General features: G+C 42.7%; 1 protein-coding gene across 1 annotated transcript in view; it reads left to right on the top strand.

The window, feature by feature from the left end:
* Positions 1–27677, top strand: part of ATR (ATR serine/threonine kinase) — a 69406-nt gene that overhangs the window by 4387 nt on the left and 37342 nt on the right. Inside the window, exons 3-23 of the mRNA XM_018555625.1 lie at positions 1556–1705; positions 3793–4676; positions 6783–6973; positions 9324–9518; positions 11874–12085; positions 15432–15584; positions 16765–16963; positions 17163–17410; positions 17701–17891; positions 19048–19148; positions 19622–19793; positions 19952–20122; positions 20232–20426; positions 20904–21089; positions 21178–21270; positions 22572–22702; positions 22786–22929; positions 24788–24881; positions 25272–25397; positions 26181–26387; positions 27417–27530. Of these exons, the coding sequence (XP_018411127.1) occupies positions 1556–1705; positions 3793–4676; positions 6783–6973; positions 9324–9518; positions 11874–12085; positions 15432–15584; positions 16765–16963; positions 17163–17410; positions 17701–17891; positions 19048–19148; positions 19622–19793; positions 19952–20122; positions 20232–20426; positions 20904–21089; positions 21178–21270; positions 22572–22702; positions 22786–22929; positions 24788–24881; positions 25272–25397; positions 26181–26387; positions 27417–27530 (4157 nt within the window). The remainder of the gene's footprint in view (positions 1–1555; positions 1706–3792; positions 4677–6782; positions 6974–9323; positions 9519–11873; positions 12086–15431; positions 15585–16764; positions 16964–17162; positions 17411–17700; positions 17892–19047; positions 19149–19621; positions 19794–19951; positions 20123–20231; positions 20427–20903; positions 21090–21177; positions 21271–22571; positions 22703–22785; positions 22930–24787; positions 24882–25271; positions 25398–26180; positions 26388–27416; positions 27531–27677) is intronic.

Raw genomic sequence — 27677 nt, 5'->3', positions numbered from 1 at the left:
TATATATATATATATTTAAATTGATTTTATTTCTTGAGATTTTTTAAAATATTCACTTTACAGTACATTTTAAAAGTTTATTGTATATCCTTTAAAGCTGAACTCTGGAGAAAGGAAATGTCCTCCTTTGCAGTGGGGCTCCCATGCACTGCAAAGCTTAAAGGAGAACTATGGGGAGAGTGAAATACACTCATAGGTAGAGCCAATGTATAACACTGCATCTGTCACACCTCGGCCCTATAGATCGAGAACCGATCGACCACAAACTGCTGATCGCTCAGTTCACAATCTTCTCCCGTCTCGCAGAGAGCGATGACTGTCAGTGCTCATTGGAGGGACAGATGTGAGGGGGCGGGCACAGCAGCTCTGGCTCTAGAGAGGCAGAGCCAGCTGTCAGTCAGGTAGTGGGGTGGATCCTGACATTATTGTTGGGATCCTTTCCTGCTGCAGTGCGGCTCTGTGCTGTCATCATTTAGTGGGCAATAGCCTGCTATATGCTCAGTTTTGGGTAAATATCCTCCTGTGACCCCAAAGAAAACTACTGCCAGAAAAGGTTTGGTTTGTTCTCTTTTGAATGCTCATTTATTTTGAGGGTTCCAGTAAAGAAGGCTCTTACCTACACTATTCCTCACTCCCCCAGCAGCCGGTGCTCTCCTCTTCTTGCTGACGCTCCATGTTGTGCACGGTCCCATACAATGCAGAACTGTTGGCCCTACATTATACTTTATGACATCAGAGTGCTTGCGACTGCAGGTTGTGAGGAATTAGATAAGTCCTGCTTCCCTTTTCAAAGATGCAGCCTAGAAAGTGAGATTACTGCAGAGGATTGAGGTGGCAAGGTGCATTAAGCTGGCCGCGCACTGGTCAAATGTCATCCCAATCAACAATGCGGATTGCAGAGCAGTAATGGAAAATAGGACTGATACAGATTAAAATAACATTTACCTTGACTTTAACCCATGTTGGCTGTTGAAGTATATGCTGGAAGAGGGTTCAACGTATGAACTCTCCATAGGAGTTAATGGAGATTGTGGTAAATCCAAGCCCATTGGAAAAGATTCTGACTGATGGCCGTGTGGCAATGCAGAGGCTGCACAGCAGAGATCTCACCAGACTGGGGACAGGTAAGTATAAGATTGAACCCCAATCACTTCTGTAGTGCAGGGAGAAGGATCCCGTGTGCAACAGAACCCAATTTACTTCTGTAGGGGAGGGATACGGGATCCATCACCCTGCCACATAGAAGTAAATGGGGATCTATAGTGCATGTGTGGGCAGCAGAAGATGCGGTAGGCCAGCCGCATATATGCTTTTATGGAAACTGTACTGTTGCTGCAGTCATTTTTGGTCCACCTTTTTTTTTATTATCAACCATAACCAAAGAGTATTGCAATAACTGTCAACAGGTCAAGGGTTACATTTTACATATGAAGTGGTACATAGCAAACACTGATTTATATAATGGGTTGCAGGGTACAGTTTCCCAGTATCGGCTCCAATTTATTTCTCAAGGAAACCTGATTAGAATAGATAACTGTGTGTGTTGCATTTACAGTGGCTGTGGAGCTATCGAAGAATATCGAGTCTCAGCCAAGTTCTGTAATGTTGCTGGACTTCATTCAACACATCATGAAATCATCTCCACGTATGTTTGTCAGTTCCATGAACAGCTGTCAAAAGGAAGAAGCTGATCACAACTGTATTGGTGAGCTTCCTTCACCTTCTTCTTGGCATAGGATTCTTTTATTTTTCCTAATTCACAGCAACCAGTCTGAAGTCATATTTCATTGACCTGACTACAAGAATGTACAACTTGTTTGATTTCTATAGGTTATACTTTACTAAAAATCTCTGCATATGTATCCAGTCAGCTGAAATTGTTTTAAGAAAAGTGTTTTTTCTATTTGTAGGTTTCTTTATGATCACTACAGTCAGCCATTACTAATCTAATGAGAAATGTAGAAACTGGGCTAATGCTAAAGTCTGAGATTGAATATACAGTTATCTTGAAAGATTTGTCTCTTCCAGCTTATTAACTGCCTCCGGGCCGGCCGTACACCTGGTCTTCAAGTGGTTAAGCTTAACTCACTCATACTAAAGGGTTTAGCAGCCCTTGAAGTTGGCAGCCATTGCTCTGCCGACTCTGCCTGAACTCATGGTTCAAGAACTCTGCCGACTGCCTGAACTCTGCCGACTGCCTGAACTCATGGTTCATGAGCTCTGCCGAGTGCCTGAGCTCATGGTTCATGAACTCTGCCGACTGCCTGAACACAGGGGATCAGTAGGTGCCAGAAAACTGTAGTCATTCTCAAGCAACCCGCCCTAGAGAACTTTCTCTTTCAGGTCCACTCCTCTACCCTAGCGAAAGTTCTCTCTCAGGTCCGCCGCTATTCTCAGTGGGCGGGTGCAATAGTCAGCCTGCTATTGCTATAGCCAATAGCAGGCTGGCTATTTCTCCCCATTGTTTACATTCTGCTGCCGACCATGGAACCTAGCTTCCTAAACTACATTTAGTTGCTAAGGAAATTTAATGTGCACTTTAATGTGCATCAAGCCACCGGCAAAAAGAAAAATCGAGGACATATGTCGGAGATTTTTTTTTTTTTTTGCTGGTTGCTTGAATGCTGGATAACGGGGAGTTCACTGTATTAACAATGAGGTTGATTACGCACATTTGAGTTGACACGTTAGCCCTGAATGGCATCCTAACAACCTGGGACACTAAGCGACAGGGCCTCCCTGCATCCTAGCAACCAATGATGGTGGGCGCAGTCTGCATCCTAGTAAATGTTCACACAAATGTTACATTCATACAGTGTAGCGCACCCCCTAAGGGGCCGCAGAGTATAGTAGAATGGATCTTCCAAGCCTGTCTAAGGGATGATTAGCAACCAACTGTACTTGATACTGATAGAGTTGAGATCCAGGCATGAAGTATTATGCTGAAAAACTTTTATTACAATACTTGAACTAGGGAGAGAGGATCCAGGGCAAACAGACAGACTCCAGACTCCCCAGTCCTTTTCAGCCTTACAGTGTAGAAGCAATAAGAATACAGGCTGACACTAGATAGGTAGGGAGCAGAATCTTCAGTGGGAGACACCAGACTTGCTCCTGAGGTCCACTGTTCCATGCACCTCCAGCAGCCGTTAGCTTCCCTGGTTCTTCTACATATTTAGCAGCAAAGTCCTCCTCCAGTCCTGAGGCTTAACTAAACAGTTTCCGCACTTGAGAATTCTCACCCCCAGGCCTGAGCCCAGGGGCAGGCTGGACAGAACTAACACATGGCTGGAGCCAGACCGAGCACATTGCAATTCCTCAGAATATATATGCCCTTACCCAGCGTGCACCACTGGCCGTGAGAGCCCCAGTGATTGGCTGATGGACTGCACACACACACTCACAGTGCCCCTCACTGGTTGTCCCACACTGCAGCAGAGTCACACCCCACTTAGGCAGGTACAATCAATGCCAGAACACCTGGAATTAACCAGATAAATGCCAACTACAATTCAGCCAGACTGACTACAGCTCTGGCAACACTAGATTTTAGACAGCCAACTCGCAAAAGTTGATGGGGGCTACACAGTGAATGGACAAGATTGTATGCCTACATAAATTATACAGCCCTGTGCTTGAGCCCTTATACTTTATTTACCTTAGAACTTGAAGATTGCAAGTGTAATGAGTGTGTGTTCAGGCTGAAGATATGACAGCAACTATACCTCAAATTAGAAATCGTTTTAATAACCTGCCTGTTGTTTTTTCTTTTCTTTTCTTTTCTTTTATTAGAGTTCAGTAATTGGATAATCACCAGGCTACTCCGCATTGCGGCCACACCAAGCTGTGAAGCTCTACACAAAAAGATTTCTGCAGTCATCCAATCTTTACTTTTCCTTTTTAAGAATAAAAGCCCTGTTCTTTTTGGTGTCCTTAGCAATGATTTGTTAAATCTCTTTGAAGATCTCATTACCCTGAATGAAATAAGCCTGGAGCAGTCTGTGGACTGGCCCGTTACAGTATGCAGATTTTTATGCAACACAACGGAAAATCTGTTCAACCTAAGAGCAGTGCCTTTCCAGCTGCAGAACATGCAGCAAGTGGAGTCTTTGGAGACCACTTTGCTAATGGCCTTTGCTGATGGTGATCATGATATCGCTGCTTTTTATTTTCAAAGACAGAACCTTATACTGTGGGGAATAGGATGCTCTTTGCTAGACTATGGAGGTCTGCAGCTTAAGAGTCTGGCATTGAATTTCCTAAGAGAGCTCATTGTTCTGGGAGGGCCACCTGAACAGCCTGCACATTTTTTCTTCACTGTGTTTTTTGGAATGTTGGCATGCATAAAAGATATGGATGCGGAAGAACAGCTGCTTTTTGAGACTCCAATATTAAATCTGGTGAAAGTACTATTCCCATTGGAGCCTGAGTCCTATTCAAGCATAGGGCCTGTCTATCTTAATATGTTACTGGCAAAGCTTGCAGCCCTGTTTGATGGTGGAATACTGAAGGATCTTCACTCTGATATTTTAAAAGAAGCGTTTTGTCATATGGTGCACTACTTCTTATCTGTTGTACCTCTGGACTATGAATCTGCTAAGGAGGTTCGGAATCAGCAGGTTTGCTGCATCTGTAACTCTTTTGTGGACATCCTTGGCATTCAGAACCAACAAATGGTAAGTCGGGATACAGTGTTTCCTTTGTATAATATAAAATGACTAGAAATTGAAATGTATATTTGCACCATTATGTAACTAATTTAAGAGAATTCTATAGCTCGTTTGATTTATGATTAGGAAGTTCACTTGAGAGTTACTTTAAAGCGGAACTTTACCCATATCTTTAAAATAACAACAAACACAGCTTTAGAAATGTTTAGTAATGACAATCTACAAACAGATACTTCTAGATAATTGCAGGCTTTGTATTCTTTATTTCTTTTTTCTTCCCCAGTCTCTAGATAGTGGCCATGTTTACTAAGGGCAGATTACTAGCTCTCCTATTATCTCCTTGATTTCTGGCACATGTGACTAGGACATGTGACCATGCGAATCATCACAGGGAAGTAAAATGCCTTTCCCTGAGATCTCATGAGATTACAGATGAGATTTCCCAGCAATGCTTTGCTGATGACAAGGCGATCCCAATATGCATTGCTTTGGCAAACTGAAGTAATTTGCACATTCAACGCAGGAAGTGAATGCTCTGCAAGTGTAAGTATTTCAAAATCACAGCATTTTACACCTGACATGTCTATGTTATTATTAATCATCATACATAGAGGGATGCCTTGGTAGAATTTGATTTTTTAGTGAAAAGATCCGCTTTAAGACCGCATGCTTGATGATAACTTTTTGGTTGTGTTTTCTAAACTATGTTATCAATGTCTCTAGTGCCTATCTTTTGTGTCAGGGAGTGCAATCAGCACCCTTGCGTAACTGCTTCTGAGTTAGTATGTTTTTAATGTATGCCACATAGAAGAGATTGATGGCATTGCAGGGAGCGAGACAGGAAAGCAGAATCTAGTAGTAAGAAAATATAGAGGCACCCAAGTACTTGTTAAAACTTAACCAATTGATTGGATTGTCTACATTAAACTAGTACTAAATCTTGTCTTTTTGTAACAGCAACACATCAGTATTGAATCATTTAGCGCAGTACAGTAAATGATTCCTTCCAACACCGTTCATAAATGTAATTTTGTTATCATCCTTTGGCTTCCTGTGTGCTGCTTCCCTGAACTTCCTATGGGGGAGCGCACACTTTTAAAGTAATTACCAATCACCAGATCACATTTATCGGGGTTGTATGTCTTATCATGCATAGTGCCAGCACGTGTGTGTGTGCCCCTTCATTGAGAAACTTGGCCAACGTGAGGATGCTGCCTGCTACAACACATAGTAGACACCCCTCTGCTCCTCCTTGAAGGGAACTCAATGCAAGTGGCACCTGCTGTAATCATTTTGCTTGGTGGAAGAGCAGAGACATGCCTTCTGCGGGCTGTCCTCTCAGGCTGCCTATGCATGTTGGCTCAGGCAGCGTCCTCATGTCATGTTGTAGTCTGTATGCCTGAGTGCACTCGAATGGGTGGCTATGGCTGGACTCCATAAGACAAAGGAGATACCCGAGAACAGGAAAACGAGGCAGAAACGGAAAGGAAAGGGAAGCTTGGAAAAAAGAAGAGGTACAATGTAAGTTAAAGCAGAAGTCTGGGTAACATTTTTCTTAACCCTTGCAGTGGGGCTGTCCCTGGACTACAGGGTTTAAGTGCCCATTTTTTGTCTAAGTTGAAAAACAACAGGTATACTTACCCGTTCCTCCGAGCTGGCCGCCTGTGAGAACGCTCCTTCCTACCTGTCTCCTTTTCCACTGCAGCGCCGGTATGTCCTTTGGTGTCCTGTTGTCCTATACACTGTGTATAGGATGTGATGACTCCGGAATCTTAGACTGTTGCAGCGGAGGGGGAGTGAGACGGAATGGACTGGTCTAAGAGCAAGCTGGCTCTGAGGATCAGGTGAGTATAACTTTTTTATTTTTGAAACTAGACAAAAACAAGCACTTAACCCTTGAAGTGCAGAGGTAGCCCCACTGCAAGGGTTAGTAAAAATTTTGCCCAGAGTTCTGCTTCAAGACATCCACCACATCCAAAGTAAGGTTCAATATCACTTTAAAATTGTGCACATTCTTGTGTTTTTCAAAAGAATGTTGGAAAGATTGTAGACAGTAATCAGATGATACGTAATCTGTACAGACTATGTGATGAATGTGCCCTTCTTGCCTAGTACTTGATCCCTTCACTGTATGCTGTGCTGAGAAGAGAAGGCCTGGACGTTTTACAACAACTGCAACACGAGACGAAGATCACCAATACAGATTCTGAAAGTGGCGGCAACAGTAGTGATGAAGTTCAGGAGAAACGGCCACGACTAAGTTTAACAGCGAGGCCTCGGAAGAAACAAACACAGCCTGTGGGGTGATTACCTTATAGTTCTGTTTTCTGCTTGTGGCTTGTTTGCATGGTTTGCTTGCTGAGAATGTGATTTCATTAGAAAGTAAATGTCACTTCTAGCATTCATTGGGGGCACAGCAGACCTCTGGGGTATATACACGATATTGCCAAGAGTATTGGGACACCCCTCCAAATCATTGGATTCAGATGTTCTGTGAAATTTCCTTGCTACTAAATATTCCACGGTCACCTGTTACTGGGATTATAACAAAGTGGAAGCAACTGGGAACTCAGCCACGAAGTGGTAGGCCACGTAAAATGACAGAGCGGCGTCAGCGCATGCTGAAGCACAGAGTGCGCCGAAGTCACCAACTGTCTGCAGAATCAATAGCTACAGACCTCCAAACTTCATGTGGCCTTCAGATTGGCACAACAACAGTGGGTAGAGAGCTTCATGGAATGGGTTTCCATGGCCGAGCAGCTGCATCCAAGCCTTACATCACCAAGTGCAATGCAAAGCGTCGGATGCAGTGGTGTAAAGCACGTCGCTACTGGACTCTAGAGAAGTGGAGACGTGTTCTCTGGAGTGACGAATCACGCTTTTCTATCTGGGAATCCAATGGATGTGTCTGGGTTTGGCAGTTGCCAGGAGAATGGTGCTTGCCTGACTGCATAGTGCCAAGTGTAAAGTTTGGTGGAGGGGGGATTATGGTGTGGGGTTGTTTTTCTGGGGTTGGACTTCCAGTGAAGGGAACTCTTAAGGCATCAGCATACCAAGACATTTCGGGGAATTTTATGTTCCCAACTTTGTGGGAACAGTTTGGGGATGGCCCCTTCCTGTTCCAACATGACTGCGCACCAATGCACAAAGTAAGGTCCATAAAGACATGGATGAGCGAGTTTGGGGTGGAGAAACTTGACTGGCCTGCACAGAGTCCTGACCTCAACCTGATAGAACACCTTTGGGATGAATTCGAGGTGAGACGGCGAGCCAGGCCTACTCGTCCAACATCAGTACCTGACCTCACAAATGCGCTTCTGGAAGAATGGTCCAACATTCCCATAGACACACTCCTATACCTTATGGACAGCCTGCCCAGAAGAGTTGAAGCTGTTATAGCAAAGGGCGGCCAACTCAATATTGAACCCTACAGACTAAGACGGGATGCCATTAAAGTTCATGTGTGTGTAAAGGCAGGCGTCCCAATACTTTTGGCAATATAGTGTATGCCCTGCTTCTAGATTGGACTCTAGGCTGAAGCAGAAGGGCATTGCTCCTCCACGGATGGGTTATACCATTTTGCACAGATTAAAAAAGCCTGGTTTTATTTTGGTGTCCTAAGTGTTTCTTTTCTGGCACGTTGTGGAGATTGGTCAATTTTCTCCAATTATCTTCCAGGATGGGCAACCGGAGAGATGATTGGCTCCTCCTTCTACAGGAAACACAGTTGAGAATAGTTTAAAATCCCTCCCACCATCCTTGTCCCTCAGTTTAGATTGTGTTTCCTACCGTCCAGGACTGCGTCTCATTTGTTATTTTCCTGACCGGCTGGCTGTATTGGTCACCGGTCCCCCTCTGTGCAGCACTGCTTAAGGTATTGTTCCCTGCGGCTTTTCTGTGAGAGCGAAGGGTTTCCCCTTACATTCCAGGTCCACATCCGTCTCCTGTTTTTGAAGCGGATGACTCCTGATGCCCCTGCTAGCAAGCAGTAGATATATGCAAAAACATAAAAATAAAATTAAAAAGTTACCAAAAAGGTAAAATCTTACCTCCTGTCTCCACCGCTCGCTCCCGTCTGAAGCTTCTCGAGCGGCTGTGCAGCATGATGGGGCGGGCACATGCACAGTAGAGATCTTCAGAGGGGAGAAGAGGAGAGGCACAGTGGAGCTGAATGCATGCAGCCGGGAGAATGCACGTCAGACAGACACCGTGGGACAGGAAGAGACAGCAGTCTGTGCTGAATCAGAGACCGGCATCAGCGCTGGAGGGACTGCTGAATACAAGTGGAAGGAAGAAGATGATCGGATCAAGAGGCATCATTTAAGGTAAGTCCTTGAAAAAGCATGGGGGGGGAATTTGTGACTTTAATGTCACTTCAACATAAGCCAGTCTCTAAGCTACTTTCCTGCGTTTTCAATAACATGCGCCAGGTAAATGGCAAGATTAAACCTTATAGTGAACACTTTCATAAAATGGTTATTGTATAACCACCCAGTTTTCCATGTTTATCTTGGATCTCATACTTTTACACTTCTCGTACTACAGGTATCTTGCTAAGTATTCAAAGGGTAAATAACTTCCCTTTCTTTCATATGGTGCCTTTTTATACTTGTCACAGTGATATACCTGATGGCTTTTGTTTGTTTATTACAGGACACTTCCAGTGGATGCGAGGTCCAAGATTGCATTGTGGAATTCTATCAACCGTCAGTTTTTGTCTTTGGTCCATGCACTGGAAGAAGATGATGTAACTGAAGGCAATGTGGTTTGCTCTTTAGAAGGCATTGCTGTAGTGCTCCATGTTGCTGCTCTTTGTACAGCTCATGTTTCTGCGTCTGATTCTTCCAAGTAAGCATTCCTGTTCTCCCCGTATTCTAATTTTCAATACTAAACTTGAACGTGCCTGGCCTGGTACATATTTTGGGATTGGAACCCTGTGTGATCAAGTAAACACCCCGGCTTCTTCACATTCTCCTCTCCACACAACATTTCCCTTTAGTTCCTCCACAAATATAATATAGATCTCTGATATTATATTGCATGCAGTAATGTTTGGTGGGTTAGGACATTGAAGAACTGTTATTAACCCTTGCAGTGAGCAGGGGTGTGGAAATTTTTGAAAAAAAACGACTTGTCCAAGGACTAAAGCGGGTGCCGAATCTACTTGCCCCTCATGACAATCTACTTGTCCTGATACAAAAAAATAATTTTAACCAAAACCGTATTTAGCAGTGCTAAGAAGCGCTTCTCATTAGTCAGTGCCGTCAGGTGACCGCGTTGACCAACGAGTGCTTGCAATTTGCGACCGAAATTCAGAATACATGAAACAGGTACAGATAGTACCCCCGTACTGGTGGACGGGAAGGACCATTCGCCGAAAGGTAAGTATAGTGCGAGGGAGATTTGTGCGGGTAATTCCGTTTTCCTCCCCGCTCCGCCCCGCCCCCCCGCTCTCAGCGCTCCGTCCCCGCCCCCCACTCGCAGCGCCGCTCTCGGCGCTCATTTAAGAAAAGAAAACCAGCCTTGCTACATGTCCGTAGCAGGGCTAAAACAGTGAAAAAACCACTTGCCCGGCGCCCGGAACTACATGTCCAGTGCGTCGTGCGATACGAATTCCACACCCTTGCAGTGAGGCTACCCCCGCATTTCTAGGGTTTAGTGCTCGTTTTTGCCTAGAGTCAAAAATAAAAAAGTTATACTCGCCCAACCCTTCAAGCTGACTTGCTCTTAGACTGGTCCGTGGAGCCTCTCTACCCCTTCACTGCCGTGGTCTAAGGCCCCTGAGTCATCACGTTCTATACACAGTGTATAGGACATAAGGATGCCGAGGGTCATACTATCGCTGCAGTGTAGAAAGAGAGAGTCTGGAGGGAGCGCAGTCACGGCCGGGTCAGAGGTTCGAATGAGTAACTTATTTTTGACCCTCAACAAAAACAAGCACTTTACCATTGCAGTGCCGGGGTAGCCCCACTGCAAGGGTTAATACATTTTTTACCCAGAGTTCTTCTTTAACACAGGCTATACAGCGTTCATATATTTATCTGTAGACATATGTGACATACTAAAGACAGAATTTTGAGTTCAGAAAATAGGAGTCTCGACTGCCAGGTTAAAGCTGCTATAACAGATCCTGCCAGAGCAGGGGACTAAGGACACAGAAAAACATATCACATGTAGGCTATAATTGCTTCTGACTGTCTGATACAAGTGTTTTCTGAATTAATTGTCCTTTTTTATGTGCTGCTCATACAGTATCACTTGCTTAGGTCAGTTTGACATTATTTTGTACAAATTTGCAACATTTCAGAACTTTCCAAGGAGTCATGTTGTAGTTAAACCCACATGACAGCACTGCTACAGCTGGTTGTTTGGGATTATTTATAGAATCTTTTTTTTTTTATAATGCCCTTAGAGGATTTTGCTTCAATGAAATCCCAGCTTCAGTCATTGTTTGAATATTAACCAATCGGGATGTCTGGGCTTGACATTTTGAGAGAAAAGCAGGTATCTGGTGATTTAAAGGGTCTGTGTGCCCAAAACGAGGATTTCAGTTGGGTTCTGATGCACTCACTGGCGTCTTGTATGTTTGGGAGACTCCATTTTTATATTGCCTCTCTATAGTTTCAGTATTTGATGTCCCTGACTTTGAATCTTACACTTCCTGTACAGAAGTGGTGCTCTCACCTTCTGTTCCCATTGTAGGAGTATGTGGACACCGGAGTCCCTGTGAGATAACGATCCGAGCATACAGTATATTTCAGTTTGCCAGCATCTAACAGAACTGACATATTCGGTTTGGGTAGACTGACCTTTTCTAGGAAAATATAAAGGCTGCCATTGCTGACCTAAAATTCTACTTTCCTGGCTGGGTCTTCAATATTGTTTGAGAGACTAACCTGGGACAAGCATGCAGCTAGTGAAGTAAAAGGGAAATTCGTGACTTGAAACGTGTGAATCAACATAAGAGCTAGGCTATGAGTTTTCTTATAAGAGCTCAGGCGTGGGAGGCCACATCATTTCAGTGCAGGATTCCTTTGACTAAGAACTGTGTGGACTGCTGAGTGATGCTTATCTGTAATTGACCTTTATGTCAATTGTTTGGAAATGTGAAGGAAAGTAAAGAACAAGATCATTTGGGCTTTTTTTTGTGTTTTCTGTTTAAATTCTTATTCCTGAAGCTTCACATTTTTTGTGTAATTGCAGTGGAACTCAGCAGACCCTGGGGCTGTGTGAGAACTACAAATCTCATTTGGGAGATATGATGAAACCACAGCTTTCGTGGGTTGCCCAAGAAGAAATTGTGAGAGTCATTAAGGTTTGCAAGAAGCTTCTTAATTCAGGATACCAAAGTAACTGTATGGATGTCATTTTGATGAAGCTGGTGAAGATCTTTGACGCTTTTCTTTACATGCATGGTGAGAACATGATTGAACCACTTCTATTAAAATATTTAGTAGAAACGTTTTAAACAATTTTTAATTGTGTTTCTTAAAGTGACACGAAAGCTTTATTTTTTTGCTATTTCTACTGCGGAGATGAAGACTTACCATAATTGCTGCTTTTTGTAATATAACATGGGTACAAAAAATGAAAAAAAGGCCTCAGTCATGAAGGGGTTAAAGTTGTCCTTTCCTCCTGATTAAGCTGGCCCCCTTAGTGTAGCCCCGTGTTCTTGTTTCAGACCCTTGCAGGGTCCTATGGAGTCCCCCCATCATGCATACTTCCGGAATTAGACTACAGGGCAATGTGCAGTGCTTGACAACACACCTCTGCTCCTCCACCTAAGTGATTGACAGCTGCGCCTGAGTCACTTCCATTGAAGGACGAGCAGAGCTGGCTCTGTGTAGTCTAGGATGTCTGGCAGCAACCCAATATTTTCTGAATGTAGGGGGCAAGCATGCATGCGGTCACAAAGAATGATGAGACATGTAATTGCAAGATTTGTAACAGGTGATGTTATGTGTGCGCACTTCCCCACCCAAAAAGTTTGGGGAATTGGCATACTTGAGGCTGTAAGCACACAAAAAGGTAAGTCTGTCTGAACCTTGTGGGAAGGAATCATGTATTCTTCTGGGTTAAATTCATCTATACTGAAGTGTTGCTGTTACACAGATGAGGCTTTAATACTAAGTATTCACAACATTCTAAAAATCAGGTTATTTTTGAGTTTGTTCCTGAAATCAAAGATTATCTGCAGTCGGTGTGGCCACACCTTAGTTCACTGCCAGTGCATCACTTTCTTTTTTATTCACAGTGCCATAGTATGCACTTTGTTAAACTGTTTCTTCTGACCTCTGGTAAAAGTTCTTGTTCTACAGTAGAATACGGCCCACACAGCTTTTTCTGCACTTTTTGAATGTAAGGAATAGTTCCAACCCTGTGCCCTCCTGTGCATATGTTTAGCCTGCTAAGCTCTCCTTTTGGATCAGTTCTCTCCATGCTTTATTGTGTGAGTTATATGCCTCATGTACCTCTGCCCTCTACCCATCTTTGCTTTGCCTAACTTTTGTAGATGTTTAAGAATGTCTTTCCTTTGGTCTGCGGTGGATTATCATCAGAATAAATGTTTAGTCTTAAATGTGCAATTTCAACCTTTTGTCTTTTACCATAGCAATTTTGTACCTTGTTGCCTGAAATCATTCACCTAGTTGTATTGTATCCTGTACTCTTCTATTATGCCTTGTTTTAGGCTCATTTGTGTTCATTTAGTCCTTGCTTTTTGTATCTGTCTTGGCTTCTTCCAACCACTGTCCTGTTTCACTATTAATTCCTTAGCCCATTACTAATTTGCTTGTGGTTTCCTTCCTCCACACTGCTAGGTATGTTGCATTGCTCTCTGTTTACACCTAACGTCTTTTCTTAACCCTCTACTAATGTTCTGTCTTTTGCGTTTACTCCTTGAATCACAATTCTTTAGTTACTGCCCAGACCCTAGGCAGTCACAATGATTATTAAGGCTGTTTCAAGGGTCACAGTCTTCTAGGTGCTGATCCTTGTATTGCACCTACCGGGGACACAACATTCTGCTCCATCTGTCTTGTTGATTCTGTTTGCGTTGTCTGTGATCGATTTTCCAGCTCTAACCGTTAAATGGCTAACTACCTTTTTTTGGCTTTTTGTTCCTCAGATGACATCTTGGCATTGCTGCTGGATACTGTGCATGCTTTGTCATGTTCTTAAAGCAAACCTGTACTATACACATACACAGCAAAACAACATTTTTATTTTAACGCCCCTTTCACCAGCAGCACATAAGCACCCTGTATGGCTTTCCTGTAACTTTGGTCAGTCACAGTGAGCCAGGAAATGTAGCCATATGTAAGTTCTCAGTTTCTCTAGTTGGAGCTTTCTCACTGCCTATCACCCTTCCTGGCTCCATATGACAGTTCTTGGCCAAGCACCAGTGTTGGCACATGATCTCCATAGGTAGAAGTACCAGGTATTTTCTTAGTTTTCGCCAGGTGAACAAACCAACAGAGGAGCAAGGAAAAGGTGAGTATGTGGTGCTGGGGAGGGGCTGATATAATCTGACCTGCTGTTGTTTCCTGCATGGTCAATGCATGCAAATGTTGTTGTTTTTTTTCTGATCCATTGAGGGACATAGGAAGTCATTCACCTTCCACTTATACTGCCACCTACAGGAGGATTAGATACTGCAAACAAAAAAAATAATGGACCAGTCCAGGACAACCAGCATGCTTTAGGTTTTTGCTAGTGGCCTGGGAGGATGTATGTCTTTTTTCTTCAGTTCTGCTGTTAAGACTACCCTAATTTGTTCTAGCGTTTGTTCTTAATTTTTTCCCTGGTAGTCATCTCTCCTAGGTTACAGTCTGACCTGTCAGCCTTTGCAGGCATTCACTCTTCTTTTCATGTGGCACTGAGATGGCATCAGATGGCTTAAGACCTTCTTCAGGCCTAGGGAAGTTTTTTTGATCTTCTCCTTTTCCAGGATGCCATTCTTTGGACCCTCTGTCTGATTTAACTTCTACAAGACCAGCTCTAAGCTGAGTCTGAGACTTATTTACTGGTTATAAGTGTTTCTTGCTCTTCTGCCATCATGCATTGGCTCCCTGTCCAAGGCTGCCACCTGGTCTCTGTTTTCATGTTTTTGCTCTACCTGGTGAGGTTGCGGACTCATCTGATACCAGCTCTGGGCTTTGGTCCTTCAGATGGCTCATGGGCTGCAGATAGCCCCAGTTGGTGTTGTTCTTGGGCCTGTTGGCATTTGTTTGCTTGTTGTACACCCCTCAGTTGGACTTCTTTTGGACGTCCTGAAAGTGCAAGACTTCATGTCCCTCAATGGACAAGAAAGAATATTAGATTTTTGTATTCCCTGTAAAATCATTTTCTTGGAGTTCTTTGAGGGACACCCCCACCCCATTGCTCTCAGTATTACTTTGCTACAAAACTGAAGTATGCTGGTAGTCGGAGGGGTTCTTCTGGAATCGCCTACCATTTTATTGTCTGCTAGTGTCCGTTTCTCCTCTGGGGGGCAGTATAACCCCAAAGTGAAAGATTACCTGTGTCCCTAAATGGACTTCATGAAAAGGATTTTACGGTAAGTACAACAATCCTATTTCTCTTTTGCTTTATTTGCTTAGTGTTAAAATAATAAAATCAAAATTTGCATAAATGCTGTTAATTAATACTAGGTACAATACAATTTTGTAATATTCGTGTCAACTTGCTTCCCATATTTACTTTTATTAAAAGCCAATCAACTTATATTTAAAAAAAGATAATTATATTTTTCTGTTCCAGTGAAAAGCCAGTCATCTGATCAGGTACTTGAAGATTTGTGTGTGCTGATGTCCTTGCCTTGGCTCCATGATGTTTCAAGTCATTCATCCCTTAAAGTGTCAGCGTTTGACCCAACCCTTGTTACATTAAGCCTCAAGATTTCTGAGAGTTTCTGTAAGTATACTCCAGGTTTGGATACAGAGTATTGTAGTATTAATGTATTTGCATCACGCACAAAGATCTACTTGTTAAAAATGCTCATTTTAAAGCGGTCAAACTGTTGAGGCCCAGATTGGTTCTGAATATGAATTATGTCTCCTGCTTATACCTCTTGTAACCCGTAAAAACCAACATTAAGCATGCTAGATATGTGTCAACATCGCTCTATGTAGGATCATTCATATACTGTATGTTTCTTAATATAAGGGTTTGGGTAGCTTTATGATAGGTTTGTGGTAGCTGTACCTCACCTCCAGTCAATTCTTAATAAAGAACTAGAGCCAGAGGAAGGAATAGCTACTCCTTTTTCGGTGCAAAGCAGTTTCTTTTAGTGTCACAGCATCGTCACTGGTGATTTTGGTGTCAGCACTGTGTCAGGCATGGACAAGGTGGATATACGGTTGGAGGTTATTTAGTATTAGTCCTTATGGGGAGGGTGAGGTTGCATGTTTAAGGCTCACTTAGCATATAGCTAAGTGAGCCTTAGGTGGAGATTAGGTATACATCACCTAGCATTAGGGGTTAGGTGATATGTAGAGGTGCACCGAAATGGAAATTTTAAAACCGAAATTAAAAAAAAATGTCAAACCGAAAATGTTTTTTATTTTTTCAAATTTTTTTAATATTTTATTTTCATTTATTTTTTATAAACTTTTAAATTTTTTTCTCCCCGCTGGGACATAGAGCAGCGCCCAGCGGGGAGAAAATAAATCACGGATGTGCCGATGTATCGGCAGGAAAATGGCACTTTCGGCATATGCCAAAAGTGCCATTTTCGGTCGATATGTTTCGGCAGCCGATATATCGGTGCATCCCTAGTGATATGAGTAGTGAAGGTTTATAATTAAGGGCTTACTTAGGGTAAGGTCGATTATTAGGCATACTATTTGGTACTGGGGGAGAGCTTAGGGTTAGGCAACTAAGCTGCAGTACTACCCAGGGCGTAAAACCAGAGGCTCAACCTTTGTGCTTGAAGACCCTGTTTAGAGGTAGACATTGTGGATTATGGGATTTTATCTTCAATGAAAGTAACGGTTTACTAAACTTCCACATCATTACGTTTGTGAATTTTGAATCCTGTTTATGATTCTCATTACTATCTGACCCAAAATTGTTTTTCTTTTTTCTTTTGCAGCCCCTAAGATTCAGTCGCAGCTTGTTTTCCTTCTGTCATTATTTCCCATAACAACACTGCCTGAATGGAGATTAGCAGTTTACCACTGGTTATTGGAAAGTCCACACGAGATTGTCCGTGCTCATTGTGTGAAAGGTTTTCCTATATTAAAGCACCATGTTAATAAAGAGGCCTTCAGTCCAATCCCCAAGTCTCTGCTGTATGTACCATTAATGGCAATCCTATGTAAACAAGAAACGTTATTTGCTGTGTATGTTTATTGCCTCCTGACTTTTTCTCGGTTATATTCTCCAGTCAACAATTAACCATTTTTTACCAATTCTCAGATTGTAAAAATCATTAGTATTTGTATGGTCACCATTTTGTTGCACATTTTTATTACTAGATTTTTATTCTAGGGACCACTTGAATGATGACTCTGAGCTGGTAAGAAGGGAGTTTGCCAATGCAATGAGCAAGTTAGTATTTGGTGTTTCCATTGACCACCGTGTGCTCACATCCGCCATGGAACCAGAATCCGATCTCCTTTGTAGTAGTCTAAGAGTGACTATTTTACCTCCACCTTCTCCTTCTGATATTGGTGCTGCAATTTTCAAGCCTTTTCTTTCACTGCTGAACCGCAACATGCCAAGTTCTGTTAAAATGGGTGAGTCTTCTCCGTAATACACTCTATTGTTACAGATTAGTAATATGGTATTATGTGTATTTATGTGCTTCTTATTTCCAAGTGGTTATGATGTTGTACAGTGCTTACAATATTTTTATTGTGATTTTGTAATATACCTGAATTAGTTAATTCACTTTACTTTAGCGATAAATAAAAACTTTATAACAAATGTAATTGGTATTAAAAGAGAAAATGTAATATATAATGCCACCCACTAGCTTCATAAGTTGTGTTATTACAATCTATTTACCATAACTTCTTCTCTGTAGCTTTCATCTGGAACATTCCTGAGTTGTTTAAATGTTTGAATGTTGAAAAAGATGAAATGGATTTCAAAACTATGATTGGAGCATTACTGAACCTGATGGAAGATCCTGATCAAGATGTCAGAATAGCCTTCAGTGGGAATATCAGATATATTTTGGAGTCAGCAAACTTTGAAGAAGGTTATCTAAATGAGGTACAGATGTTCAACTAAAAATTATAAAAAGGAACTAAGAATTTTGGCTTGCTTGTTTTTATATCACAGTAGAACATGGGCATTCCAGATATAAAAGTGTCCTATAATGTAGTCTAGATTTCAATGCATATTAGAGGCATGTAAAAGGTTTGTGAGATTACTAAAGTGACACTAAACTCAGGAGTTAAACCTTAAAAATGCATTCATGTACCTAACTATTAATGGAAATGTATGTTATTTGTGTATCACTCAGCTGTAGATCCTCAAATCATCTCTGAATTGGTGCTGACACTGTCCTTCCTTCTGGAGGGTGGCTACTTTTGTTCCCCATGGTCCATATGTGTGTTGTAAAGTAACCACCACTCCAAGTTCACTCTCGTTATGGACTGATTTGTATTTAGATGATCTATCACAGGAGTAAGCTTGGGGCAGTGATTACTTCACGACATATACACCGGTACCATGAGGTACAAAAGTAGCCACCTTCCAGAAGGAAGGACAGTGTCAGCACCAATTCAGAGATGATTTGAGGATCTACAGCTGAGTGATACACAAATAAGATACATTTTACTTGAATGCATTTTTAAGATTAGGCTCCTGAGTTTAGTGTAGTTTTAACTCTTCTCAAAAGCTCTCACTAAGCCGATTGGGTGATTTTACTACCCATGATTTTTGTTTTGGGGGGGCGGGGGATAACACTGCTGCAGATATGAAGTGTACAAACACAGAGGTGCATGTGCATACCTTCAGCAGCCTCCCAAACCTTCCTGACACAGCCCAATCTTGGGACGTTCTTACAGGCAAATTTACTGGGCTTCGCTGATGTTTCACTACGATGGGCAGGCTTACTGGCCAATAGAAATGTACAGCAGGAAAGAATGGGTAGGCAGGCTTCAGGAGGTGCCAAAGCTTTCCCCGTCAGAACAACCTGAGATTCAGTCATGTTGAGAAGGTTTGACATCGCTGCTGTAGGTATGCATAGGCACCTCTAGGTGCCTCATTCCATGCCTGCAGCAGTTCCCCTTCAAGTCCCAACAGTGTTCCCCAAGAGAGTTAAAATACATGCAAGTATTTCCTAAATAATAATCATCAGGTCTAAATGTTGTTTGGACTGTTCTCACGGGATCCCTTTGTCACTGTATCTTTTCTGCTGCAGTTATTGGTTGGAAGGATAAAGGAAGCCTATACAAATGCTAAGATGTCCAGGAATAATGAGTTAAAAGACACACTGATTCTGACAACCGGTGACATTGGAAGGTAAGCTACAGTTCTTGTATATGTTTTGATATTTTCTGTAAAACATGTTGTCACAGAATAGTAAATAACCTGAGTTTGGGGTACGTGTATGATATTGCTTAAAGCTTTTGTATTCTGCAGTGTAAAAGAGCAGTTTGGACAGAATGCAGAGACCCTGCCATGGGGCTGAACAGAGAAACGTTTATCATGCATCATTTCAATGTACTATACAAAGCAATTCTGTCATTAAATTGAATACAATTTCTCTCCCTTCTTCATTGTTGTGTCATGTCCTCAATGTGTCTTCCATTTATGACAAAATTGTGATGGGAAGTGACCAATCAGAAAATGTTTATGAACCGGTGTCCAAATGGCATTGATGTGGATTTCCTATTGCTCTTGGCTTTGTTCTGCAAGGTTCCTTATTAGTGTTTAATGTTGAGAATTGATCAGAAATGCACAACGTTAACTTATGTATTGGTTGTATTTTACAGAGCTGCAAAACGAAACCTGTCACCATTTGCATTACTGCACTTGTTACATTGCCTGCTGTCCAAATCCCCATCTGTGGCTGGTGCTTCTTATACAGAAATCCGTTCACTGGCAGCAGCAAAGTCAGTCCGGTTACAGGACTTTTTCAGCCAGTTTAAGAAACCTGTTTGCAAAGTGAGTTATTGTGTGCTGTGCATACTTTCTTAGCCACTGGTTTGACATTCTGTTTTTATAATAAATTAGGTTTTCTCCACACCTCCAAGAATAGTCACGCAATTAATAATGATGGCAGATTATCGCATCATTGAGTCTTGGTTTTATATGATTTTCAGTTTCTTGTGGAGTCACTGCACACAAACCAGCAAACTCTTCTGAGCAGCACCCCAGGGAGTAGCAGTGAGATGCAGAAGCAGGAGGCTGCACAGCACAGGGAGGCAGCTCTCGATGTCTTATCTGAAATAGCCAATGTATTTGATTTCCCTGACCTGAACCGATTTTTAACCGTAAGTGCTTCCTGTTTTTTTGATAGCATTTTCCTGTTTATGCTGCTTCTGTTTGAACAGAGACCCTGGGATTTCTAGTTGATTTATGCTGTATCCTTCATTTATACAGAAAACCTTACAACTGTTACTTCCATATCTGGCAGCCAAAGCCAGCCGAGCAGCCTCTGCTTTGATCAGGACAATTGCAAAACAGCTCAGTGTAAACCGCAGGGAGATCCTGATCAATAACTTCAAGTACATCTTCTCTCACCTTGTCTGCTCATGCACCAAGGATGAGCTTGAGAAGTCTCTTCACTATGTAAAGGTATGCATTTAGTGTTAGAACACATTTTAACGAATAGTAATTAAAAACAGTTAGATTATTCTTCTGTAACATTTTAACTGCATATTTGATGGTATAAGAGAAATCACAAGCTGTGTTCTTTTATGACACTTATACCAGGGGGAACATTTGTAAATCTCTTCCACCGTCACATTGTCCTGTGGGATAATGCATGCCTTCTTTTCGGTTTAAGTAAATACCTGTGTCTATTGTTTAATATAAAGCTCCAGCGTATTGTTTTAAAATGAGGAGCTGCTTAAATATTAAATATAATTAATACATATAGTAATTAGAAATAACTCATCTCCTTTCATTTCAATAGGGGAGCTTTTGATTTGCAGTGTTTTCATGTTTTACGTCTCGGTCACTACATCTTGCTGATTGGCAGCGCTGGTGATAGCCACTTGATTGTCTATTTACATACGTGTTGTTGAGTTTTTGTTTGTTTCTTGAAAACAGAATGAGACAGAGATTGAACTGGGCAGTTTACTGAGACAGGATTACCAGGGTCTGCACAATGAGCTGCTGCTGCGGCTTGGGGAGCACTATCAGCAGGTCTTCAACGGATTGTCTATTTTGGCATCCTTTGCTTCCAATGATGATCCTTACCAAGGACCCAGAAATATTACTAAACCAGAAATTATGGTAAGACTATACTGGATAGTTGTGTTACAGCGACTTCATCTGTATATTTTTCCCACTGCAATGTAATTTTTTTCTTTTTACCCTGCAGGCTGATTACCTACAGCCCAAGCTACTAGGAATACTTGCTTTCTTCAATATGCACTTGCTGAGCTCCAGTATTGGTATTGAAGACAAAAAGATGGTACGTTTAAAATTAATGATTGTAGATTCTTAATAAACTTGCTTTTACAATTCATTAGATGGAGCCTCCATACGGAATGTACATCTCCTACATACTATATATTAGAAATATATGCTCACCAGGGTTTTCCTCTTACCAGAAAAAACAACCTACACTATCGGTTTGGCATTTAACTTTTCAAGTGGAAAGCAAATTTAGTGATGATGGTTTAATACAGATCTGCTAATGCCATTAATTCATCATCTTCTCATTCTATTACTGAATATTGGGCAGCCCAGTGGCTTAGTGGTTAGCACTTCTGCCTTGCAGTACTGGGGATCCCTGGTTCAAGTCCCAGACACTATCTACAAGAAGTTTGCATGTTCTCCCTGTGCTTGCATGGGTTTCCTCCGGGTACTTTGGTTTCCTCCCACACTCCAAAGACATGCTGGTAGGTTAATTTTCTCCTGCTTAAATCGGCCCGGTATGTATGTGAAATAGGGGCCTTAGATTGTAAGCTCCTGGAGAGGAGGGACTGATGTGAAGTGCTGTGTAATTGACAGTGCTATATAAATACCTGTAATAAATAAATAAAATATATTATAGCTATCTGTGTATCAGTTTGAATGGGCAATACACAGCATTGTTACAAGTGACTAGACAGTTCTAATTATCACTTGTTATTGTTGTCATTATTATCTCTGCAATATAATCCTCTGGAGCTGCTTCATCCGTGTTGAGCCTTCCACATTTCCTGTCTGAATTACCTCCATTAGACGTTAATCACTTTCCTCCCCCCCCGTCATATTGTGGTTGGTCCCCCTCACACAACTATTTGCATTCTCTACCGGCAGTTTTTTTCCAGAGCTTTATGTGAAAGAACACGTACCCAGGATCTCTTTTGACTTGCCTACAACCCGAGCCAACCAATCAGTAGACTGCACAGCTAAGGTCTGCAGAAGCCAACAGGGAGGACCAGGCACATCTAAAGGAATCCCAGGGATGTGTTCTTACATATAATTCTTTTAAGTAGAAAGGTGTGATGTTTACAGGAGCTAGGAGAAGGCAGACTGACCCAGTGGTGACATCACTGGATCCCACAACAGGTACTGTATTGTTTGGAAAACAAAATGATTTGATTGAAAAATTTTATTTTCATGTTAATAAGGGAGAGTGAGAAACAAGGGAAGGTATTTCTTGCGTAGAACACGCTTTAGCTTTAATAAAGCATGGGCATTTACCATTCTTGGTAAGAGAATAAGCTGTGTATAGCCTCTACATCAATCATTGTGTAAAATACGTATTCTTTTTTTGATTATCAGGCATTAAACAGTTTGGTTTCGCTGATGAAACTATTGGGCCCTAAACATATCAACTCTGTAAGAGTAAAGATGATGACTACATTAAGGACTGGCCTACGCTATAAAGAGGAATTCCCAGACCTTTGTTGCCGGTACTTTGTACATTTTATTCCTCTTACGCTAAAATCTAAGGAATAGTTATACAGCTTCATCATTTCTGTTTTCTATAATTTAGAGCTTGGGACCTGTTTGTTCGATGCCTGGATCAAGGATACCTTGGCTCCCTCCTCAGTCATGTTATAGTTGCCTTACTGCCTCTGTTACACATCCAACCAAAGGAAACTGTTGCTGTGTTCTATTATCTCATAGTAGAGAACAGGTAGGTTAAAAACATCACCATTTATATTGGAAAAATTGATGAAAATTGTGGGGTGTTTTTTTGCTGCGGCAATGGATCGCGGGGATGACACTCCTGCATTGCCTTGTGAGGGTTGTGGGCTGCGCTGTGCGGACCCCTCTAGATCCCCTCTTTTTGCGACCTGTACCCCTGCGCTGTTTTGCCTGTCGCCCGTGCGCCCCTCTGGGGCTTCAGGGGGGTGGGTGGTACCGCGTTGTCCCTGGAAGCGGTTTCTTCTGTCAATTTATGGGTTTGTGACGCGCATGGAGCGCGCCTTGACGCAGCGCCCACCTAGGAAGCGGGCCCGGCCTTTGCCGTCCCCTGCCTTGTCGGGGGGGTCCGAAGAGGGGGGGAACTGCCCACGCCATCGCCTCATCCTGATCCGGGTGACTCCTCACATCCTGATTCTGCCAGTGAGGATGAGGCGGCGTCTACACTCCTGGTCCAGGACCTTGAGACGTTTTCAGCGCTGGTCCGCGCTGTCAGGGAGACCCTTAAAATTGAGGATGTTGCCAGCACTTCCTCGCTGCCGCATGTGCAGTTTGGGACGCACAAGAGCAGGTGGATTTTTGGCTGGCCCACGTCTCCGACTCTTGGGTCCGGGAGCTGGTTTCTTCGGGCTACAAGATCGAGTTTCTGTCCCGTCCGGGCAACCGTTTCTTCCCATCCAACACGCGGCTATCCCCTTCGCGGTTGGCGGATCTCCATCGCGCGGTGGCAGACCTTTGGTCCCAGGGGGTGATTGTGTCCCCTCCGCGGAAAGATTCCAAGGGTTTTATTCAAACCTGTTTACTGTGCCCAAGAAAGAGGGGCTGCGGCCCATCCTGGACCTCAAACGCTTGAGCGCCTTCGTGCGGATCCGCTACGGGCAGAGTCGCATTCTTCCATGGTAACAGCTCTGGGGGGTCACGGTGTGGTCCTTGGAGGAGTTCGGGTGTTGTGGTCACCACGGACGCCAGCCTTTGGGGCTGGGGCGGGGTCTTGGGCTCCTTGACCGTGCGGGGTCGTTGGTCGCCGGGAGAGTCCCGTCTGTCGATAAATGTGTTGGAACTTCGGGCGATTCGCCTCTCTCTCCTTCATTGGTCGGCCCGGCTCCAGGATCTGGAGGTCCGGGTCCAGTCGGACACGATATCTTCTGGCGTCTCGGTTCAACCGCAAGGTGGACAGGTTTGTGGCCCGGGCCCTGGATCCCTGGGCGGGGGCCGTGGATGCCCTGGTGGCCCCTTGGGGTCATTACGGTCTAATTTACGCCTTGTCCTCCACTGTATCTGTTGCCTCGGCTGCTGTGTCGGATCGCGGTCGAGGGCGTCACTGCCGTCCTCGTGGCCCTGGATTGGCCTCGGAGGGCCTGGTACACGGACGTGGTTCAGCTGGTGGCGGACGCCCCGTGGCGTCTGCCTCTGCGCCCCGATCTTCTGTCCCAGGGTCCTGTGTTCCATCCTTCTTTACAGTCGCTGGCTTTGACGGCGTGGCTGTTGAGAGCCAGGTCCCGAAGGACCGGGGGTTGTCCGATGCGGTCATATCCACTATGCTCAGAGCGCGCAGGGCGGTTTCTAGAAAAATGTACCATAGCCTATTTTGCCTGGTGTGAGGCTGGGGCCCTGTCCCGCTTGTGTCCTTCAATGAACGGAGAGAAAAGGATTTTACGGTGAGTACAAAAATCCTATTTTTTTGTATACTTTTGCAGCCTTCAAATGCCAAGTAAGCCAGGAAACGCATAACATAATCTCTGGTTAAAATATTATCCAATTTCTTTTAAATACATAAATATGTTTATATCCATAAGATAGTTTAGAGTTTATTTATGGAATACCTTTAATATTGTTTCATAATTTGATAGAGACACTGTCCAAGATTTTCTTCATGAAATATATTTCCTGCCGGATCATCCGGAGCTGCAGCAAATCCAGAAAGTTCTTCAAGAATACAGAAAAGTAAGTTAGAAGGATTTAAATGTAGATATAGCTTGTACAAGATGGAAAGGCTAGTTGGGGCATAATACCACACCATACACATCTTTGTAATTTCAGCGTCAAGTTCTCTTGGCTGTCCCTCATTATCTTCTATGTTGCTGCTGTGTTCTGAATAAAGTGTTGGCTGGCCCTACTTTTTTATATTTCGAATTTGAATGGGTGGATGAATAAAAGGATAGACCGTGCTGAAATAGCAGCTATGGAACTTTAGAGCTTACTCTGGAACTGCTTAGAGTAATGTTTGACAAAGTTCACTGACACACTGAATTTTTGAGCATAAAGGAATGAAGGACTTCAGTATTATGAAATCAGATATGCCATCTATTGTTGTTTCTTTTTGTTTCACTTCAGGAAACAACCAAAAGCACGGACCTGCAGACAGCAATTCAGTTATCAATAAAAGCCATTCAGCATGAAAATGTTGATGTTCGTATTCATGCTCTCACCAGTTTAAAGGAGACACTGTATAAGAACCAGGTACCCAGTTTTGTGTTCACTAAAGTTGTCCTGCCTTTCCAGTTTAGCAAAAACACATGACATTCTTCTGACATTAACATTTCCTGTGACTTTCTAAGGCCTAGTGTACACGGAGGTCAGGAGGTTACTAGAACACCATCATTTTGTAGTGTTTAGCTTAAGCACACCTGCACTGATACTGTTTATAAGTTTTATTGAGGGCTTTGGGTTCCCCGGCATTATAGATGCCGCCTCTGACAAATGTACTTTGATATAGTAGAATAAATACCAACCCACGTAAAGGGCTAGTTCACCTTTTCACAAAAAATAAAAAGGTGAATTAACCATCTGCAGGAGGGGGGCTAAAGAGTTTGGCAGAGCATGCTAGAGTATCTGAGGGTTTTAATGAAATGTATAAATGGAGCACTTGATTTAAATCCAAACCAAAAGGAGCAAAATGTTGATTGAAAGTCGGCAGACAGTGCATCTAATTGGGCTTTGAAATGGCTGAACCTGCTTTCCTGAATCCAGTGAAATGAAAGAAGTTGCATCTCTTTTGCCTAATGCAAGGTGTCTGTCTGTATATATTTTGTATTGGATAATTTTTGAATAAACATTGAGAGGTTAGACAGGTTAATGACATTTGGCCTTCTAAAATGTGTACAGTATTTGCATATTGTTGCATAAATGTATTAGCACAAAAAGAGCATATACATAAGCATTTGTCTTTGGCTATTAAATTATAGATGATTACAAATGATTAATGAAAACTGACTTTGCTGTCTTATTACTCTTTTCTTTTAGGAAAAACTACTGCAGTATGCAACAGACAGTGAGACAGTGGAGCCAGTCGTTTCGCAGCTGGTAACTGTACTGTTAATTGGATGCCAGGATGCCAGCCCACAGGCAAGACTGCTGTGTGGTGAATGCCTTGGGCAACTGGGTGCAATCGATCCTGGAAGACTGGATTTTTCAACTAGTGATGCACAAGGCAAAGGCTCTACCTTTGTTGTAAGTAACCTGTCCTTGAAAATCCACAATTGTGCTCTGATTATATGGGGATAGTGACAATTTGAAAGTACTAGGCACATTTGGTTATTTTTTTATGCTTATAATAGTTGTATTTACATTAAAGTATTCATAAAAGTGAAAGTAATAGTGATTTGTTAAAATATAAATACAATTTGATTAAATTGAATAAATACATTTTATGGGTAACCTGAGCTGACACTGCACCCAGCTAACCCCCTCCGGATGAAGGAAAGGATTAGTGTTCAGACAAAGCTGCTGATTAATTTGCTTTTCCTGAATGGCAGTGTTCTAAATACTTAGGCAGAGACCACTTAATCAATGCCATGCTATTATGCAACCAGCTGCCAGTGGGAGTTTGGATAGTTTTCTTCAGGAAAGGTATTTTTTTTTTCTTAGCTGTAAATGTCCTTATATTATGTCTGTAAAAAAACAACACAGCCAGGCTGATTCTGCCTATATACCATATCCTGCCCATCAAAGATAGGGGGTGTGTATGGGCAGGGGCAGACTAAAGGATCCAAGCAGAACCTCCACCACTACTGGCTGCCTGCAAAAAACTACAGAGAGGCCAGTACAAGTCAACTCACCCTGTTTCAAGAGAGAACAGGAGTTACTGGTTTTTATTAGGGTTGCACCGATACCGTTTTTTTAGTATCGAGAACGAGTACTTGCTTTGGAAGTACTTGAACGAGTACTTGCTCGGGAAGCCGGCACCATGTTCCCCTACAGGACTGCCGGTTGGAGGAAATCTTCCTCTGATCGGAAGTTCCGGTATCGGGGAAGGTATGAGAGAATTTGGGCGAGTACTCGCCCAAATGCTCGGTATCTGCACCGATACTAGTATCCGTGCATCCCTAGTTTTTATTCCAGGAAACTCCTGCACAGAGCAAACTACACAAGTTTTATCTGTCCAAAACTAGAAAACATTTTGGCTGGATTTGGGCTTTAATGGTAGATATTCTGAGCTTGTAGGCTGAGTATTAAGACACTTTTTTGTTTTTGTTTTAGACTGGAGTTGAAGATCCAAATTTTGCTTATGAGCTGCTCATAGAGTTAACAAGAGCATTTTTGGCTAATGCTGATAATGTCCGTGCTCAGGATTCTGCCGCTTATGCTATTCAGGTGAACAAAGATCTCTGTTCAAACTGTGTGTTTGTTTTATGCTTTATCTTAGTTTATGGTAAGCCTGTACCTCTCCAGCCACTGTGGAGCTTCAAGTCCTAGCTGGCCTTTATTTCTGCTTTACAGGACATGTAATGAGTGATCCTT

The sequence above is a fragment of the Nanorana parkeri genome, unplaced genomic scaffold (assembly GCF_000935625.1).
Source record: "Nanorana parkeri isolate BGI_ZX_2015 unplaced genomic scaffold, ASM93562v1 scaffold205, whole genome shotgun sequence".
In the NCBI taxonomy this organism is placed as follows: Eukaryota; Metazoa; Chordata; class Amphibia; order Anura; family Dicroglossidae; genus Nanorana; species Nanorana parkeri.
Note: the sequence above shows the minus strand (reverse complement) of the source record. Positions and strands in the feature narration are given on the sequence as shown.